At 39.8% G+C, this 20,696-nt stretch overlaps 1 protein-coding gene across 1 annotated transcript in view; it reads right to left on the bottom strand.

Moving 5' to 3' along the window:
- hgfb (hepatocyte growth factor b) overlaps positions 1 to 20,696 on the bottom strand; it is a 45,106-nt gene that overhangs the window by 15,323 nt on the left and 9,087 nt on the right. The window contains exons 4-14 of the mRNA XM_068004941.1: positions 19,175 to 19,289; positions 16,808 to 16,950; positions 16,375 to 16,495; positions 15,540 to 15,658; positions 14,585 to 14,750; positions 11,046 to 11,179; positions 8,006 to 8,108; positions 5,261 to 5,391; positions 3,984 to 4,013; positions 3,238 to 3,337; positions 2,741 to 2,815 (exon numbers count right to left, since the gene is read on the bottom strand). Of these exons, the coding sequence (XP_067861042.1) occupies positions 2,741 to 2,815; positions 3,238 to 3,337; positions 3,984 to 4,013; positions 5,261 to 5,391; positions 8,006 to 8,108; positions 11,046 to 11,179; positions 14,585 to 14,750; positions 15,540 to 15,658; positions 16,375 to 16,495; positions 16,808 to 16,950; positions 19,175 to 19,289 (1,237 nt within the window). The remainder of the gene's footprint in view (positions 1 to 2,740; positions 2,816 to 3,237; positions 3,338 to 3,983; positions 4,014 to 5,260; positions 5,392 to 8,005; positions 8,109 to 11,045; positions 11,180 to 14,584; positions 14,751 to 15,539; positions 15,659 to 16,374; positions 16,496 to 16,807; positions 16,951 to 19,174; positions 19,290 to 20,696) is intronic.

Here is a 20,696-nt window from a genome sequence, read left to right as displayed (position 1 = left end):
CCACTACCATCTTCCTTTGCGCCACTGGAGAGTTTTCCTCCTGATTCCCATTGACTTCAATTTTACTGGAGCTCCTTGATGCCACACTTGGTCAAATGTTGCCTTGATGTCAAGGGCAGTCACTCTCACCTCACCTCTGGAAATCAGCTCTTATGTCCATGTTTGGAGGAAGGCTCTAATGAGGTCTGGAGCTGAGTGGTCCTCGCAGAACACAAACTGAGTATCGATGAGCAAGTTCCGCTTGATTGCACAGTCGACTACACCTTTCATCACTTTGCTGATGATTGAGAGTAGACTGGTGGGAACTGGCCGGATTGGATTTGTCCTGCTTTTTGTGGACAGGGCATACCTGGACAATTTTCCACTTTGTCGGGTACGTACCAGTGTTGTAGCTGTACTGGAACAGCTTGGCTAGAGGCGCAGCTAGTTCTGGAGCACAAGTCTTCATCATTACAGCCGGGATGTTGTCAGGGCCCACAGCCTTAGTCCAGTGCATTCAGCTGTTTCTTGATTTCACGTGGAGTGAATTGAATTGGCTGAAGACTGGCTTCTGTGATGGTGGGGATCTCGGGAGGAGGCCGAGATGGATCGTCCACTCGGCACTTCTGGCTGAAGGTGATTACACATGCTTCAGCCTTGTCTTTTGCACTCACTCCATTGAGAATGGGGATGTTCACGGAGCCTCCTCCTCCTCCCGTTAGTTGTTTAATTTTCCACCACCACTCACAACTGGATGTGGCAAGACTGCAGAGCTTTGATCTGATCCATTGGTTGTGGGATCACTTAGCTCTGTCTATAGCTTCTGCTGTTTAGCATTCATGTAGTCCTGTGTTGTAGCTTCACCAGGTTGGCACCTCATTTTTAGGTATGCCTGGTGGTGCTCCTGGCATGCTCTTCCACACTCCTCATTAAACCAGGATTGATCCCCTGGCTTGTTGGTAATGGTACAGTGAGAATATGCTGGGCCATGAAGTTACAGATTGTGGTGGAATTCAATTCTGCTGCTGCTGATGGCCCACAGAGCCTCATGGATGCCCAGTTTTGAGCTGCTAGATCTGTTCTGAATCTATCCCATTTAGCACGGTGGTAGTGCCACACAACACGTTGGACGGAGTCCTCAGAGTTAAGACGGGACTTCGTCTCCACAAGGACTGTGCAGTGGTCACTACTACCAATACTGTCATGGACAGATGCATCTGCGACAGGTAGATTGGTGAGGACAAGGTCAACCTCGTGTTGGTTCTCTCACCACCCAGTCTGGCAGCTATGTCCTTCAGGACTTGGCCAGCTGGATCAGTAGTGGTGCTACTGAGCCACTCTTGGTAATGGATATTGAAGTCCCCCACCCAGAGTACATTCTGTGCTCCTCAGTGCTTCCTCCAAGTGGTGCTCAACATGGAGGCGTACTGATTCACCAGCTGAGGAAGGGCGGTAGGTGGTAATCAGAGGAGGTTTCCTTGCCCATGTATGGCCTAATGCCATGAGATTTCATGCGGTCCAGAATCAATGTTGAGGACTCCCAAGGCCACGCCCTTCTGACTACATATCACTGTACCGCCACCTCTGGTGTGTCTGCCCTGCCAGTGAGACAGGACATACCCAGGGATGGTGATGGAAGAGTCCGGGACATTGGCTGAAAGGTATGTTTCTGTGAGTATGGCCATGTCAGGCTGTTGCTTGACTAGTCTGTGGGACAGCTCTCCCAATTTTGGCACAAGTCCCAATTTAGTGAGGAGGGCTTTGCAGGGTCGACTGGGCTTTATTTGCCTTTGTCATGTTCGGTGCCTAGTGGTCCATCTGGTTTTATTCTGATTATGACTTTCTGTAGTGGGATTGTACAACTGAGTGACTTGCTGGTCCATTTCAGAGGGCAGTTAAGAATCAACCACATTGCTCTGGGTCTGGAGTCACATATAGGCCAGACCGGGTAAGGATGGCAGGTTTCCTTCCCTAAAGAACATTAGTGAACCAGATGGGTTTTTACGACAATCCGGTAGTTTCATGGTCACCATTATTGACACTAGTTTTTTATTCCAGATTTTATTTAATTAACTGAATTTAAATTCCCCAGCTGCCGTGGTGGGATTTGAACTCATGTCTTCGGATTATTAGTACAAGCCTCTGGATTACTAGTCCAGTAATATAACCACTATGCTAACTTACCCGCATCATCAGTTTAGTGTCTGTAGACTGTGAGGGCATACTGCAGTCTAGAATTTATCCCATACTATGTGCTGTGTAATTACGAACCTTTCATAACCACCATGTATGTAAAACCCACAAACAGCTGTTACTAAGGTCGAAGGCATTTGCGATTATATCTTTCCTACACTTCTGAAACAGTTTATTTTATTAGAACTATCATTTATTATTCTATACTTGGGGTAAGTTTCCACTTTTGTGAGTCATCCTCTCCTTTGTCTACCCAAGTTGATACTATCTGAAACCAAGTGAATGGGTATACAGCTCGCTCCCAGGCTGCAATGAATAGTCATGTATTCGGCTGCCAGGAGGCAACAAGGACCACCCAAGGTGTGACTCTCCCATCCGAATTTCCTCCCTCCCTGCTGGGACATGCTGCAGCATCCACACAGAACAGCTTGGATCAGGAATTATTATGAACGTGGATTTGTCTCTGCCCCACAATACTGAACACCAGTGGTCTAATGCTCCACAACATGCAACCGCAAACAGGCCCTTTAGCTTTGGGATAGTTAAGTCAAGTGAAAATTTTGAATACCATGTGGAAAAACAGTGCTTGGCTGTGAGAACCCAATCCTCTTGAATCAGTGATCCTCCACAGAAATGTGTATCCCTGAGTGGAAAAGAAAGGATTTATAATTAAACTGTTACAGAAATGTGTTTGTTACAGCCACCCACAAGTTATAAAATACATATTTACAAAAATACTTCAGGGGATATTCACTTATTCATTTTCTTCAGTAATCTGAATACTGGTGGATGCAAAATGGAGCTCTCCATGTACTGTGGGGCACGGCACCCAAACTCAACTCATCAGTGCAAAGGGAGCAGAAGTAATGGAGGAATGTGGGTATAGAATTCAGTGCATCAGGATACCAGTGTATATACACATATAATAAACTCTCTTTTACAGATAGAGAGAAAAATAGGTTTCTTTATCTTCATATATGCCAGTGCTAGATAGATATTTGATCATATATAAAGTCAAGTTGTGGAGTAACTAGGAAGGTTTGTTCACAAATCAGACTGGCTTACCTGTGTCGCAAACTAACCATCCAGCTGGATGTTTTGGTCTTTGCTCGATATCCATTTATTATTCTTGTCTGTGCTTTAATGTAACATTTTTGAGTGTTACCTGGGGATTGGAGTGGGGAGGGAGAAGAAATAGTTTGCCATTAAAAATTAAGACTTCACACAAATTGTTACAACATAATCCATTTCCCTTTTAATATCAAAGCACTCAAACTTTGAATAACACTGGAAACAAAAATGGATATATATTGCAACAGCATTGTTTCCCCCCCCAAATCATATTTCAGTTCTTGACATAACCTCAGTATGAATAGCAACTCATACACCCCTTAAAGATGAGGGTGGGGGATTATCCGAATTACGTCCTGGATATATACCAGTATTCAAATGGAAGTGTGTTTATATGTGGGTTGTCTATTCAGTGCATGGAGCTATGGAGTCACTATAAAAAGAAAAAAGTTCCAATAGATAGTATCAAAAACAATTATAAGAAAGAAACTAAATACTTTTAGCAACTTGATAAGACAATTGAGGGGGGGGGGGGAAGTTTAGAGCAACAATGTTCAAATTCACTAAAATTAGATGACTGTGAGCGGGCAGAAAAAGCATGAAAATTCTGTTCAAACTGTAGGTTTAACAGTTAACATGAACTAACTAACTTCTGTTTAGGTGAAAGGTTCTCATCAAGAACCTAATCAGGACATTCCCATAAAAGCATATGACCCCAAATGACAATTAGAGAAGCATACCTGCTGAGGGTATTTTGAATGTTTTGTCACCTAAATAGAAAGGACATTAAGTTATCATAAAGCAAATTATTCCTTGACATAACTGATTGAAAAGCAATACCACAAACATATATTTAGTCCTCGCACACACCCAAAGCAAAATTCAGTTTTAGGAATTACCTAAAATCAGTTAGGGCTAATCTTCTCTGTATCCTTCCAATGTTAGTATAAGTGCTGTCAAAACAAGCACAATAAAGGACCGACAAGGATTGGATTCGAACCTACCTGTGCAGAGCGCAATAATAGCAGTCATAAGTTAATAAAAACTTAAACTTTAACCCGATGCCAATTAAAATGAGTTTTAGATTTCAAAAAGGTATACTGTAGATCCAACTCGTGTATATACACAAAAAATCTTACAGCAAAAGCTGTGTGTTCTGGCAGATAAATAAACTACTGTAATATACAAATATCATGCTTTAGTACATGTATTTATTGCCAACAATTCTTGTTCAATCTTTGGCAATCGGAACTGCAGTATTAGCAGGCTTTCTTAGGAAAGCATGAAAATCTGTACTATTTAGACAGGAAGCCATAAGTAGCTTATAAACAGAGTCATGGATAAATAGTGTTTGTATCCACCAGTTACCATTCAAAGGTTAATGAGGTCTTAAATGTTTTCTCCTGTGGAGTTTGTGAGTTTGAATTTCTAGGTAATGTTTAAGATCACTAAACATTTACAACTGGCTTTTATGAAAACACTTCATTCTTTGAATAATGGAAACACCCAAATATCAAAAAGCTACAATAGACTCATCCTCCTTTTTAAATGCTGAGGCAATAAATGCTAATTTAATTTGTCATCTTTTTCTCTTCCCCAACCTTGCTTTACTGCAGAGCTTTACATAACAGTTGGAACTTAAAAAAGCACAAACACAGCCAAAGGCTGCAACATCCACGACAGTCTGACTGGGAACCTATATGTGGAATTGTGGTCCAATCATTCCACAGCATGGTGCATCACATGCTATTAACACACCTGCATGGGTCTTAAAATTTCTCTGAAATATTTGCATTGGATCATTCAAGGAGTTAATAAAACAGCCTCAAAATTGTGAGTCTCACTTGAAGAATCAAGCATGCGTATTCACACACCCAATTCCCAATTTTCTGGCCATTCAAATAAAAAGCAGACAAATGAGAAGTACTGTGATCAAGCACACTGATCTCCACGCCTGATTCTCTGATCTGTGCTCCCATTGAGCAAGACTATATATCGGGAGTCTTCAGGTACTTACAAGGTCCTGTTGCACAGTAGTCCCATGGAGAGAGAGGATCATTAGTGTAACACCAGGGACCATGCTTGTCTGCATCTGGATTGCGACAGTAGTTCTTCACCAGGCCTTCAGGATTAGTGTAAAAAATAGTACTGCACACAGGTAAAGAACAGCAGTTACACAATGAAAAGGCTTGTTCCTCTGAAAGGATGTGGTAGAATGGATGTTTTAACATTTCCACTCAAACATCCTATTCATTATCAATTCATGATTAAAAATTAAAACTACCGAACAAAGTCACCATTACTAAAATAGGCCCATCTTGCCTGTGCTCCATAACCAACTGAGGGGGGAATAGGCAGGCAATTAGCTTCCAAGTCTCGCAACCACTAAAAGTTGACTAATCAATTCTCCCATTGTGTCTGTGGAGGACCCACCTGTGCTCATCATTCACCTGGATTGCACTCAAGTAGCTCAACACCATCCAGGATGGAGCAGCCACTGAACTCAATATCCACTTCCTCCATCACTGGTGCACTATGGCTGCTATAGGCACCAGCCACAGAATGCACTGCACCAACTCACCAAGGTTACTTCAACAGCAACTCCCTTCCCTGTGACGTCTACCACCAAGAAAGACAAGAGCATGGGAACACCATTATGCCCAAGTACCCCTCCAAGTCAAACACCACCTTGACTCAGACATATAATCACCATTCCATCATCATGGTCGGGTCAAAATCCTGGAATTCCATCAGCACAAAGGCTGAAGCAGTTCAAGAAGGCCCCGTAGCACCTTCTCAGAGAACCTAGGAATGGGCAATAAATGCAACCTTACCCACATCCCAACAACAAGAAACAAAAAGTTTCCCCTAGGTAGAGTGGATTAGGAGCTCTTCAAACTGAGCATGGAGGAGGCTCATTACTGCAGCAATAAGCCATATATCATAGTAGGTACAGTATAGGAGGAGGCCATTCGGCCCGTACGTACAATGTTCTAATTTGAATCAAAGTTTTCCTTTTCAGCTGCACAGCGTAAGAGACAAAGCAGATTCAGATATGATGGCTACCCGTAGCTATCCAAGAAATTGAATTGGCACCAAGTTGAACAGTGATCTTTCACATTTCCAGATTAAAAATCAGTACAACAGGTCAATAATCTAATGTAACCAAACAGCTACATATTTAAGGGACTCAAACTTCTGTGAAACAGCAATAATTTTAAGGAAATTTTATTTACTAGTTATGGGAATCAAATCTTCAGCACTGAAATAAATGGGGAACAGAGTGGGGGGAAGGGAATCTAGAGATGGTGGTAACAGATCCATTGAATTATTCAATAAATGGATGGCTTCTGAAAAGGAAAAACTAAGAAGAATTTAAAACTAATGAAGCCATCGATAGTAATAAATCTGTAATTTCATTTTGAAGAATATTTTTGCTTCGATGCTCAATTACAAAAATGCAGTGACATGGTCAAATGTTGCAAACAGGACTATATCATCACCCAGGTCATCACTCCATCTAACCTTTTAAGTGTTAAAGTAGCAACAAAATTGCAACAAAGTTGTAGCAAACCTCAGTCCAGCAGATATTCAGCAGGAACAACCTTGTCTTTTATTAAAATCCAAATTCAGTCATCACCTCTGAATTTGAAACCAGCCCAGGCCAATAGAACTAAAGGTTCGATCCACAACATATAATTCAGTTACTTGGCAAGGCAATATCACTTCGAGGTCATACGAATGAGTGGTGTTGGGAACAGAAATGGAAAGAATCTTACAACACCAGGTTATAGTCCAACAATTTTATTTGAAAATCACAAGCTTTCGGAGGCTTTCTCCTTCGTCAGGTGAATGTGGGATCCTTGAACGTTTCGCATTTATATTCAGAGAATATAATCGGGAATAGAAATGTACAGTGGTACAGTAGGAATTACTGGAGCAGAGTAGAGGAAACTTTAACTTATATCTAAAGCATGGTATGCGTGACCTCAATATTAAATGCCAATACTGTGTGCTGATGTTTGAAGGGGTGTGGAGTGGTGAGGGATGCCAAACACTGGGTGGTGAGGGATGCCAAACACTGGGTGGTGAGGGATGCCAAACACTGGGTGGTGAGGGATGCCAAACACTGGGTGGTGAGGGATGCCAAACACTGGGTGGTGAGGGATGCCAAACACTGGGTGGTGAGGGATGCCAAACACTGGGTGGTGAGGGATGCCAAACACTGGGTGGTGAGGGATGCCAAACACTGGGTGGTGAGGGATGCCAAACACTGGGTGGTGAGGGATGCCAAACACTGGGTGGTGAGGGATGCCAAACACTGGGTGGTGAGGGATGCCAAACACTGGGTGGTGAGGGATGCCAAACACTGGGTGGTGAGGGATGCCAAACACTGGGTGGTGAGGGATGCCAAACACTGGGTGGTGAGGGATGCCAAACACTGGGTGGTGAGGGATGCCAAGCACTGGGTGGTGAGGGATGCCAAACACTGGGTGGCGAGGGATGCCAAACACTGGGTGGCGAGGGATGCCAAGCACTGGGTGGTGAGGGATGCCAAACACTGGGTGGTGAGGGATGCCAAACACTGGGTGGTGAGGGATGCCAAACACTGGGTGGTGAGGGATGCCAAGCACTGGGTGGTGAGGGATGCCAAACACTGGGTGGTGAGGGATGCCAAACACTGGGTGGTGAGACACAAGTATTCCATTTCTTCAGCGTCAACAACCCCAACCCTCAGCACCCAAAATAATTTGAGTTTTACCTTTTGGAAGCCTGGTTGTGATTATTCCAGGGTGCACATGGTATGCCAGTCCTAGTGTTGGATGCAACTCCTCTATAGGCTATTCCAATCTCTTGGTAACACTCTAGACAAAAGGCAAATCATAGATTAGGGTTAAAGTCACAGTATCAGCTTGGACTTTCAATTTATCATAGTAATAATTTTATTTTATCATCTTTCCAAATTTCTCTCCTTACCACACTTCTCCGAAAGGCATCGACTCAGGCTGGGATATGATTTCACAGGTACCAACAACCCTCCACCACAGCACCCAAAGGGCTTGTCTACACAGACAGCACAGCAAGATGAGAGCATAGCAGAACACAATGCCCATCAAGTGCACTACTTCCATAGACACCCATCAACCTACCCATTCATATCTTCTACCCTACTCATTTCTTGAACACATGTTCTGCATAATTTATTCCTGACTCTCAATGGTAATTAAGTGACATTTCAAACAAACATTTGATCCATTCCCACATCTCCATTGTTCAATCCTGACAATTACTTCTTACTGAGACATTGGTTCTGGGAGCACACAAAATAACATATTCCACATAACAGAGACTGCACTTTAAAGTCACTTACTGTACATGAAGCACTTGTGATAAATGGTGCTATGTAAATGCAAGTATTTCCTTTCTTTCATGTATTTTTAATAACTTGGATTATAATTATCCTATAAATTATATTTCTAAACAGATATTTAGCTAGCTTTATTTTTAAAGTTGATGGAAGCTGAATTAACATCAGCAGGCTATTCAACTAGCAAGGGTGTCACATCAGAAGCAAATCTGGTCTTCACTGTACTTTCTAGCAGGAATCATTGGATAGTGAGGAGGTGTCAGTATCTTGCCTCACATTTTCCCTCCTTAGCCTGGGGACGCTGAGGCCGAATATATTGTTTCATGAGTCAAGGATGAGAAAAGGCCATTCGGCCCATCAAAGCTCATCCCTCTACATTACTACGGCAACCCAAATTGTATTTTGAATAACCCCAATGTTTTGATTAAAATCTTACTTGATTCCAAAAAACATTTAGCGCTCTGAGTGAAGGTGTTTTTCCTGATATCTTTACTTCAGTAATTCCCATTTCCATTTTCTGATCCTATGTCTTGGTTTACTTAGAAGTAACAATCAGGTTTTACTTTATCTGTAATAAGTACACACAGCCCCACTTAACTGCCTTCTTTCTAGGCTGTAAAGCTTTTTCTTATAGCTCATCATCTCTACTCTTGGGATCAGTCTTGTTGCCCTTTGGTGTAAGTATATCTTTTTTGCAACATGATGATGAAAACTGAACACAGTATTCTAAGTGCAGCCACCCTGCTTGAGACCAGGTAACCCAGCAAAGGCCATGAATTGAACCAGGGTCCTTCCTGATTTGTATGATTCAGTATCATGTAGTGCAGTTACCCATTAAACCACTGGGGAAAGCTTATGTATCCTTTTAAGCAGATCATCTGCACATGCGCTGCGAGTCAAAACAAATTCCAATTTCCCAAGATCTTAGTAGATCTAAACTATAGCTGAACTGCAACACATAAGACCTTGCATAATGAAGGTATTAATCTGAAGTCCAAGTATTGAGCATAGAAACTTATTTAGTTAAAATTCTATTTTTAAAAACAAACTTACCAAAATTAAATGCTTTTACTGGTCAGATCTCATTAAAGCAAATCATTTCATTCTAGCTTAGAAGATTGAAAATGTTAATGCTGTCCATTAAAGATTGTAAACAATTTTACAACACCAAGTTATAGTCCAGCAATTTTATTTTAAATTCACAAGCTTTCGGAGGCTACCTCCTTCCTCAGGTGAACGATGTGGAAATGAAGTCCTCGAAATGAAGTCGCATTTATAATTCACAGAACAATGTCCATTAAAGAGGCAGTATCAGCTTAGTAGGGATGATATGAATTATTATATAAACTCCTGTCCGATCATTCATCTTATAGAATGATATCGCATGGAAGGAGGCCATTTGGCCTATCGTGCCTGTGCCGATTCTTTGAATGAATTATCCACTTATTCCACTCTCATGCCCTTTCCCCATAGCTCTGCAAATTTTTCCCCTTCAAGTATTTGTCCAATTCCCTTTTCATTTCTGTAATGAAAAACCTAGTGACCCGAATCTCTGTTTTGCATAAGGGAATGTTTTCTGGAAGTAGGTTGCCTTGTGAGTCATTGTAGTATTGATGGTGACTGTATATACATCAGGACAAAGTTCAGCAAAGTCCTTTTACGATCTGTTCAATGTCCCAGAAATACCATATATGGCAATCAATTTAACAAACCAAATGTTCTTCTAAAGTTGATTTGTTAATGAATTAAAAATTGTTTTAATAATTCTTTCTCTCCCCCCCTCCACTTTGCGTTCCCTCCCAGTCTCAAGTCAAGTGGTTTTAGACATATCAACCCCATAGAGTATGATAAAAAGAAAAACTGCAAATAAAAACAAAAAGTGCTAGAAATACACAGCACAGCATAAACAAGTTAGGTTAATGTTTGAGCTTCAAAGCTAATGTTTTGGATGCGATATAATGAGGTGCTATGTAAATGCAAGTCTTCTTTTCAGAGGTTCTGATGGAAGGGTCCCATCCCAAAACACCACCCAGTTTTTCAAAGTCTCTAGTTCTATAGTTCTCTTTCAGATGCTGACCAACTTACTGTGCGTTACCAGCATTTTGTATTTTCCTTTCAGCAATATCGTACTTTACTTTCCCAATGAGCCCAATGGTTTCTGTGCAATGGGGCAGTGCATTCTTTTGCTGCCCTCTTGTGCTCCAGTGGTTTTCAATGAGATTGTAAGGAAGTTATTTGCTGTCTGATTAAGTGGTGCAGAAGTGTCTAAGGAAAGCAGTCATTTAAACAGTAACCCAGAACCAGTTTGTTTATCTCTGAAATTTCTAAACATCCTCAGTGACTCAACATTTTTAATTGAAGAAATTCCCTATTTTAGGTATCAATAGGATTGAACGTTCAAACCTAAAACCAAACAGTTATTTGAATATTTTACCTTCTGGAACTGGAACCTTATTCTCACATCTTGGGATATGAAAACAGTAGGCAACTCGAATTTCTGGATCTGTAGTGAAACACCAGGGGGCTTCTGCTCCATCAGGATTCCTGCAGTAATTCTTGTTCAAGTCCCTGTAAAGGAATCAGAACTAAATATTACAGGATGTCAAAGCTTTGAGTAATGGACTTACAAAACATAGCATTCACATTGAAAAACATTTCTAATTTAATGTACGTGCACTATTATAAAAAGGATATAAAGGCACTGGAGAAGGTGCAAAAGGATTTACTAGGATTATACCAGAACTGAGAGGTTATACATATTAGGAAAGATTGAGCAGGCTGGGGCGCTTTTCTCTAGAAAAGAGAAGGCTGAGGGGTGACCCGGTAGAAGTCTTTAAGATTATGAAAGGGTTTGATAGGATAGATGTAGAGAAAATGTTTCTACTTGCGGAGCAGACCAGAACTAGGAGCCATAAATATAAGATGTTGATGGGGTTAGATGAAGAAGGGTGGGAGGAGGCTTGTGTGGAGCATAAGCACTGGCATGGACCAGTCAGGCCAAATGGTCCGTTTCTGTACTGTACACTCTGTGTAATTCTATGCAATTGATAAGCAAGTTCAAGTACTCACTTAAGGTCTATGATAAACATATATTTGGTCTATGATAAACATATATTTACATCTTATTTCAATCTCTGCCACTTTCGTTCTTATTATAATAATTAGAAGTTACAGCAATGTTTGTACCAGTCAGTACCTGCTTAGAGCTTCACAGATCTGGCAGACCCAAACTACAGTACCAACTATGGCCCTTTCTAACTAGGCAAAACACAGCTCTGCTTGTTGACATCCAAATGTTGGTGACATTTGATGGGACATTTGCTGTTTACCAACGTTAAGGAATTTAAACAAGTTCCTCGGCAGTCTATCCGATTGTTTGACAACTGACGCTCTGTGCTATTTGCAGTCTCCCACTGCCTGACAGAGTCTGATCTGGCTGACTTCACTCCACCAAGTTATACTACACAGTTTGAGTTGAAGCAAAGCTGAAATTATTTCACATCATTGCAAACTGGGAAGCTTTACTGAGTTGCTAAAGATCTTGGTTTTGTTCACGATGCAATATTATTAATTTAAACCTTTCCCTACTATAATATCATGACTATCAAGAGAAGGCTGAGGGATGACCTAATAGAGGAGTTTAAAATTATGACGGGGTTCGATAGGGTAGACGTGGAGAAGATGTTGTCACTTGTGGGGGAGACCAAAACTAGGGGCCATAAGTATAAGATAGTCACCAATAGATCCAATAGAAAATTCAGGAGATACTTCTTTACCCAAAGAGTGGTATGAATGTGGAACTCGCTACCACAAGGAGTAGTTGAGGTGAATGGCATAAATGCATTTAAGGGGAAGCTAGATAAACATGTGAGGGAGAAAGGAATAGAAGGGTATGCTGATAGGGTTAGATGAAGAGGGGTTGGAGGAGGCTCGTGTGGAGCATAAACGCCAGCACAGACCAGTTGGGTCGAATGGCCTGTTTCTGTGTTGTAGACTCAATGTAATTCTGTGTGACTACTGCATAGGAAAAAAACATGATGATGAAGTATTACACAATGTGGATGCAACCATAAATTTCATTAAACTTTAACATTATTAATCGCGAAACAAAAAGTTAAAGATTATTCAAGAAAATAAATTAGAAATATAAAAAGTAGCATTATATTTAAAAATTTCCAACCTCTATGCCAGAAATTTTAGTTCATTGTTAGTTCATGCACGTAAAGGATACTGGTGGAAGTGAAAGATAGCCACAATTTATTTTGATAATTTTATGAAAAGTTGCTATATACTCCTGAACCTTCCACTGTCGATAAGAATTTCTGTTCTTCAACTATTTCTAAAATAGGTTTTAAGCTTCTTTTAAAAAAAATGACTGAGGGCTATGAGTTTAATTGGTCTTCTATGAATGAATAGTTAACTAAAAACAGGCAAGGGAAATCATAAGACTCGACCTTTATATCACTGTGCGTTCACAGCTTTCTAAATACACATGGATAGAACGCCCACATGGCATACATATGCACACACACAAAATATTTGGCTTAACAATCCACCAGTTCTTAAATACAACAATTCTGAGAATTTTAAAAACACAACAGAATGAAATACATTTAAGTTGTAGGATAGGATAATAGTGTGGAAAATTCCTGTAGAATGGTTTAAAATTTAAACAAAGGTTTTCTACATTTGGACGGCTTGTATTTTCAGAAATGAAAAAAAATCAATTCTACATACTAGTATGTAACATCAAATTGTGATGCAATTATCTTACACATTTATAGATCAATTCACCAATAATGTTGTGTTATCAGTATTTTCAGTAAAGGATTTACATCTTGGTGAACAGGTCAAATTCTTCATTAAAATTTCAGATTCTCCTCCAATCATCGCAGTCTTTAATAGAAGGGCAAAAGGATATTATGGTTTACATAATGTTGTTTGTGTAAAGAAGTTATTTCTTCAAATTAAACCAGCAGCATAAACAAATTCAAGAGTAACAAGATATATTTACAAACCCTCATGCAGGCATCATGACAATTTAGTTAGAGGGAAAAATAGAAAAATATGTCTGGCAATTTCCAAATGTCAAACAAGTTATTACAACTTGGTGCTGCATATGTGTTTACAAACACACCACAAGCTCATTGTAAGCAGTTGTTACATATCTCACTTATCACAATTTTTTCTGGTCTAAACCCCTGAAACAGAAGAGATTAAACCTCAAAAAGATACAAAAAGAGTTTCCTTGGTGATCCCAAGTTTGTAACAGCAAAGTTGAGTTGCACGATGATTTGAATGATGCAGCAAATCTATCCGATTCTGCAATTTTTTTTAACTGACACACAAGCCAAGGACTGGAACAATGGTAACACCGAATCCTCTAAAAGACGAAACAACAGCAACAAATATTCTGCACCTGACTGACAGATAAAATACATTTTGTTTTCTCGGCCCCCAAGCACGGAGCAAGAAAAGGCATTTGGTCCATCAAGTCCATTCCTTCCACAAAGCGTAGACAATTTATCCGATCGCAATCTCTGTGTCCCGCTGTGGAAAGGTTCTACATAATGTCTCCTAACTCCTCAAAAAGTAAGCCAGTACATCTCCAGTTTGCCCTTATTCAGTTTTATTGTCTCTAATTGGGATATTGTATTCTTCAATGTTACAATTATTACAGGCTTTGATTTGTGTTTGGATGAAAGATTGCCTCACCTTATTTTAGGAATCAACTTATTTTGGCATCAACCAAGTTTTTATTCATTTTACTGTCAATGCTAAAACCTTGAGTATACATAACATCCAGTATCAATCAAAAGTAAATCCTTAGAAATCTTTGCTGTTCTACTCACACAAATGTTTTAAGGGGGTGGGAAAAAAACCCCCACACCATCTGGAAAAATTTAGAAAGTCATAAAGAAAGAAACAACCATTCACAGGGTTCAGAATCTCACCAACGGCTAGATTACTCACTTGCACTTATAGTTCTCAGGGGTGAAGTTGTGATGGTGAGGATATTGCAAATCCCAGCGTTGGCAGGGAATTCCTGAAGGTGTAGTGTTCACGGTCCCTCTGTAACTCTCCCCAAGTTCCTTGAAGCATTCTGTAGTCACCTCCAAACCATGATCACAATTATGAACTGAAACATTTATAACATGTTAATCAGATAGAGGACCAGAGGACTACTTTCAGAATTAAGTTGTTTTTGAAATTAGAAAGCTATTATAGAGCTCAAAATACAAACTGTTTTTAATCCATCTTCTTTACAGTAAGCCAGCCCCTTCTCAAAAATGTTAAAGTATATGCACCAGGCCCGATACTCATTCTCTATTTATTCTTAGTAATAATGCATTAACACAAAATTCTCTTCTTCCTAAATCATCTCCCTAAAACTAAGGATGATACATGTCTCATTAAGTAAACATCCTGAAACAATTAATTGCACAAATTCAGCAGACGATAAAATTCATTAAAAAAAACAAAGCAAGTTGTGAAGCCCAGAGATAATTTCTGTTTTTGAAAACCCTCCGGAGTGATTATGGTTTAATTAGGTTCTTAAATAATTGGCTGAACTCCAAAGACCAGCTTCTGAGTCATTATCCTGAAAGTCATGACGAGAACCAAATCTGAACAGGGAAGAGGGATTTTGTAAATATCACTGATTAGTCACACTGTATATCACTGAAAAGATCACTGCTCTTGTAGTTAAATGTTAGCAATCCTACACAAGAGGTTTTACAGTGGTCAATAAGTTTTTTTCCCCCACTAGCTTTTCTGCATAAAGGAAATATGCTTCTGGGTTTTAGGATTGACAATATGTTTTAACTAAGGAAGTCACTAGACTTCAGTTTAGCTTGCTGCTGATGTGGAAAGCCCCTAATTATTTTTTATTTAAGCCATAAAAGAAACAGAGAAAATATTTACTCACCACATTCCTTAATTGCACAGTATTCCCAAGAGGTATGAGGGTCAAGAGTATAACACCAAGGCCTGGTACGACCATTAGGATTACGGCAATAATTATCATTGAGCCCCTTATCTGGAAATCTGCAAATGAGATCACAATAGTTGTATTGGCTCATTTTGCTCAAGTTTTAAATAGTCTCAATATCATAGTTAAGTCAAGGTCATCTTTTTGGAGAAATGGTCAAAGACCCAAGAAGTTTTAGAGCATTCATTCATGAAGAGTGCTGCACAAAGCTGATAAACAAAATTGAATATTACAACTTATTGACACACCAGATGATGTCAAATTTTCGGCAAGATAAATGTTAATGTTGGGGAACGCAACACTTCCCCGTTTCAGGCAGCTAATGTAAATGGCAAGCACTCCCAACTGCATTGTAAAATTCCTCTTCTCTGCCTTAGCATGTGAATTATTCCAAAACTTAGAATAGCAGCGTGCTACATCAGTCTGATATTTCCACTGCCCAGATCAACCACCCTTGTGGTGCTTTGAGCAAGATTGACAATTTAGTTTCACTTTGTGCCAAATTAGGGGCAGCTTTGTGTGTGGTTCTACACTCACGAGGGAAACTGTCAGAAATCATTCAGTGTCGGACCTTGCGTTGAATCTAAGTTTAAAACATTGATGTCATTAATCCTTTCTTGTTAATTTGAATGTAGTGCTCAATTCTTCGAGTCAGTATTGAGCACTCCTTGTCTAAATTATTAGAGTAACCCAGAGCATTACTGGTTGTTTGGTTGTTGAAGCCTTGCAGGTCAATCTCAAACAAGCACTCTTGCATTTCTGCTTCTCTCACCGTTCAGGATGGAATCTGTGACTATGAGGTTTCTGAAGGTCCCAGCGCTGACATTCCTTTCCAGACTCTGTGTGGTCCATGGGTCCTCTGTAACTTTCTCCATTACACGTCATGCATTCAACTACATCGTAAAAAAGAAAAAAAAATGTTCTGGTCAAAAGTTTCTTAAAATCAAACATTTCCACACAATTATTTTCTTTTTGGGGGTAGGGGGTATAGGTGGAAGAGAAACGGTGAACTGGAAAGAGCAAGCTGACCATTTCATCTCATCATTAATTCACATCATCTAAATCTGATGTACATCCAAAAATACAGCAGATGCTTATTCTAAATCCAGGCCCTTAATCTTACTGACCAGATCTTGCAAACCACACCTAAACATCTAGCAAACAGACATTCAGATTCTTTGTGCATCTCAAAGAGATTGCGTCACCTTCTGAACATTGTGGAATAGCACAGCTCTCCAGCCGAATCCTTGGGTGCATCGTGAAGCACCATGGACCTCCTTCCTCGTCTCTTGGATTCCTGCAGTAGTTCTCCTGCAGGTCCTTATGAAGCTTGTTTGAAGGCAAAAACCTAGTCAAATAGACAAAAATTGACACAAGTTAAGGTCATGTGCAACCTGTACCCAGTCTAAAAATTATAAAATGTATTGTATTTCAAAATGTGGAATCAACTAAAAGAATCATCTGGATTTTATCAATCTCCCATAATATGTCCTTTTACCTCTGGGAGCTGGGTTTTAATCTAGCTCAGACTGATGAGATGAAATGCTATGCGAGCTGTACGAGTTCAAAATCCTAAATGAGTTTGAAAAGTCTCAATTTAGTTCCATAAACAGAGTTAACAACACAGAAATATCTCATTATCAAGCTCCAATTTGCACTAAATTAGCAGCTTTCTTCAAAGAGACCAAAAGGATGACTGGTGCAAAAAAACACAAGTCACACCAGTGCATAAGACACTCTTCAGAGGTTGAGGTTAAGATTTATTGCTGGGCTTTACCCTGCATTTGACCCACGTAATAAGTCAGCTAGAAGTGACTGATACCAACACTCGATACAAAAAGTATTTCCCAACATGGATATTCCTTAATTTGATAAGGGAAAAAGAAACATTGCTCAAAAATAAATTTGTGCTTTTCTATGCTTTTCCATTTCCAGTTGTTAATATAGTTTAAGGAAGTGCTTCATGTTGCTTTCTTAAAGTTCAAAACACTAATCCACTTGACATGTTTTATATTCACTGCATGCTTGGTCTATCAGGATTGCATAGTTTCCATCAGACAACGTTCAATTTTCTTTGGAGAACATCAATACTGGCCTTTACAGAAGAAAACGTCTTATGTGACCTTAACATTTGTATAATCAATCATGACATATACTTGCATCAAGTTTTTAAGAAGGGATTGTTTTGATGTGGTAAGTAAACAGTTACAAAGGAAAAAATGAATAAAAAGGACAACAAAAATCCCCTTCAACTCAACTTGGTTATGAAAGGGGAGGAATTGGGATGGTCTGAAGTGAGCAGTAAGTTCCCACTCTTCAGAATCAGATATGCTGCTGGGGAAAGCAGTTAACTGTGTAGACAACAATTACTGATTCACTACAGACAAAACCAGATGATTCATAATTCTAGATTTTAAAGTCAATTTATTCATACAGAAAGAACTGAACAGAAAGAGAAGTCCAGATCTATACCAAGCTGTCCAACTGGTGAAAGTTGCAAATCCCCATTTTCAGTAGAATGTTTTTTGAAGCATGTAAAGAGTATTAATAAAAAGTTAGTTAAAAGTCATATTTCTTTTAATGGATAAAGGATGTTACTTGGACAGTCGGACAATCTTCCTGAAGGTTTCGAAAATGGATTTTGAGTGTTTTTCTAGAAGTAGTGGTCAGGTCATGTAATGATGCTCCATTCTGATGAGGGATACCAGGGTCTATGACAGTAAAGTAGAAGTTTGCTTGTATGTCATCTGTGTTTCCTTAGAAAAGCCATGGAAGATGGCAAGTCGTCCAAAAAGTTATTGATCTTAGCAGAATGAGCACATTCCTCCATGAGTGATGTAAAGTATACTGGCAGGATCAAAGATGTTGATTGAATTTCCTCCCAGAAGATTGTTTAGTCTGAATCTAGATCTAGACCAAAATCATTTGTAAAGAAGGATTGAAACCTTTGTTCAAGGACCTATGGATAAAGTATATTTTGCTACTTAGGAGGGTTTTTCTACAGTACCTAAAAATTACAGCTTTAGAACCTAATTTTTCAAATGTAATGCACATTTTTGTGGCATGTCATCTTATAAAAACATATTTTTCTTGGCACTTCGCAATCTTACTATCCAGTCAATTACTTTTAATGATTTCTCTGATACAGTCCCTTAATGTTCCAATGGCAAGAGCCATATTCATTTTATTTTTAATTACTGTGAATGCAAAGTGATTCGTCTCCTGTACAACAGGCCTTGGCCTAAGGCTGAAGGAGCAGGAGAGAAGAGGAGCTAAATCAAGAACCAGTAATTAAATGCCAAGCTTGATGTTTAAAAATCTGTAAATTGTAAGACAAACAGAAGACTGAGGGAGGTACTGAGTTCCTCAGTTTTGAAGTCTTTGTTAAACATATTCTCAACTGTAGCAGATTAACAGAAACCTGGATGGTATTGGACTCAGACAGTGAAGATACTTTGGGATAGCTAAACAACCCATTATTGTATTATGATCTTTACACTCGAAACTCTGTTTGGCTTGAAGGGGCTGAAATCAATAACATCACTCAAGTCAAAATGTATTTTAAAAGTTACCTGTGGTCGTGTGGGATTGTTGAATTCCAATGTTGACAGGTCTGACCATTTTCTGTTACTGACTTTATACCCTTGTAGTTTTTCCCTTTTCCAATAATGCACTCTCTAATATAGTCTGCAGAAAATAAGATGGTTTTGTTAATATTAGACACTCGTACATTAAAAGATTTTCATTAACACTGTATGGGTTAATGCAAGTAGCTTTCCAATATGGTGAAAAATTTCACATTAGTTACATTAAAGCGATAAGATGTGGATTAAGCCATCGCTCCCCTGCTATTACTTTCCAACTCAGATTTCTGCTTTGGCCGCCCAACATAGAGCTGTTAATCAGGCAGAAAATGAGCGGGAGTTTCATGTAACTGAATCTTCCCCCCACTTTGCATTATGGTCAACTTTCTGGAGGGGAGTGTAGCGGCTTTGGAACATTTGCGGTGGGGGACGTGCCACACGCCATTTCCCGATGACTGGGCAAACAAGATGTCAAGTCTAAGGGATTGCTGAGGTATCACTTTGGCAATGGCTGATTTAAAGAGCACAAGTAACTTCAATCCTTCATTTTTTTTCTGCTGCTACTTAGATTCTTTCAGTGGCAGTGAATGAAAGAAGGCATGTCAGGGTGATGAACAGGCAGCTTATCCTTATTGGACACTGCTGCCAAGATCTCAACATATCTGTAAGCCCAAGCACACCAACTTGGCAATGATCATGCTAAACCATCTTTTGCAGGGTCCACTTGGAGCTAGGTGCAAAACTGTGCCATCTGCTGCAAAGACACCTTCAGCTACCATGCAGCACAGGGCTGGCAAACTGAGCAACTGAAGTTACCTGAAATTTGACCCTACTTCCTTGCTGGCATACTACCTTGTTGATTTACAAGGATGGGGCTATAAGATGGTACAAAGAGCTACCTTCCTCACGAGCATCTCATGCAGCACCACCACCACCACTTTGGCAGGCATGAAACAGGGGGTCAGGATGCTGGACTGCTCTGGTACTTGATTGAAGACCCATGCCTCCATCTTGGGTTTTCTTATGCTTAGGTTTTGTGTGTCTAGTCCCCTGCCCCTTTAGCCTTGCAAATGGTGCTATTGGACTGAGAGGTCTCCTGAGCCTTTCAGAATTTTTTGTCTCCGATTCTGATATCCACTTTTAATTGTTCCTTCTGTTTAAATTTCACACTCCCACCACTAGTCTGCTCCCTGCACCCATCTGTATTTGAAGCTATGCAAATAAGCTAAGCTTGGAAAATTGAACGTAAATAGCTCACTTCCATTGGGTCTGTCTGAAACCCACCACTGGCCATTCAGGTCAAATCTACGCCAATAGCAGAAATTCTATGCGAGGTATCTGCAAACCGATGATTTTCTACTTAAAACTGAAATATAAAGTGGACTTCAATCCATTTCACTCCACCAGAAGCCATCTTTACCCAGAGTGCGGTTAGAATGTGGAACTTGTTACCACAAGGTGTAGTTGAGGCGAATAGCATAGATGCATTTAAGAGGAAGCTAGATAAGTA

This window comes from Heptranchias perlo, chromosome 24 (genome assembly GCF_035084215.1).
Source record: "Heptranchias perlo isolate sHepPer1 chromosome 24, sHepPer1.hap1, whole genome shotgun sequence".
Taxonomy (NCBI): Eukaryota; Metazoa; Chordata; class Chondrichthyes; order Hexanchiformes; family Hexanchidae; genus Heptranchias; species Heptranchias perlo.
Note: the sequence above shows the minus strand (reverse complement) of the source record. Positions and strands in the feature narration are given on the sequence as shown.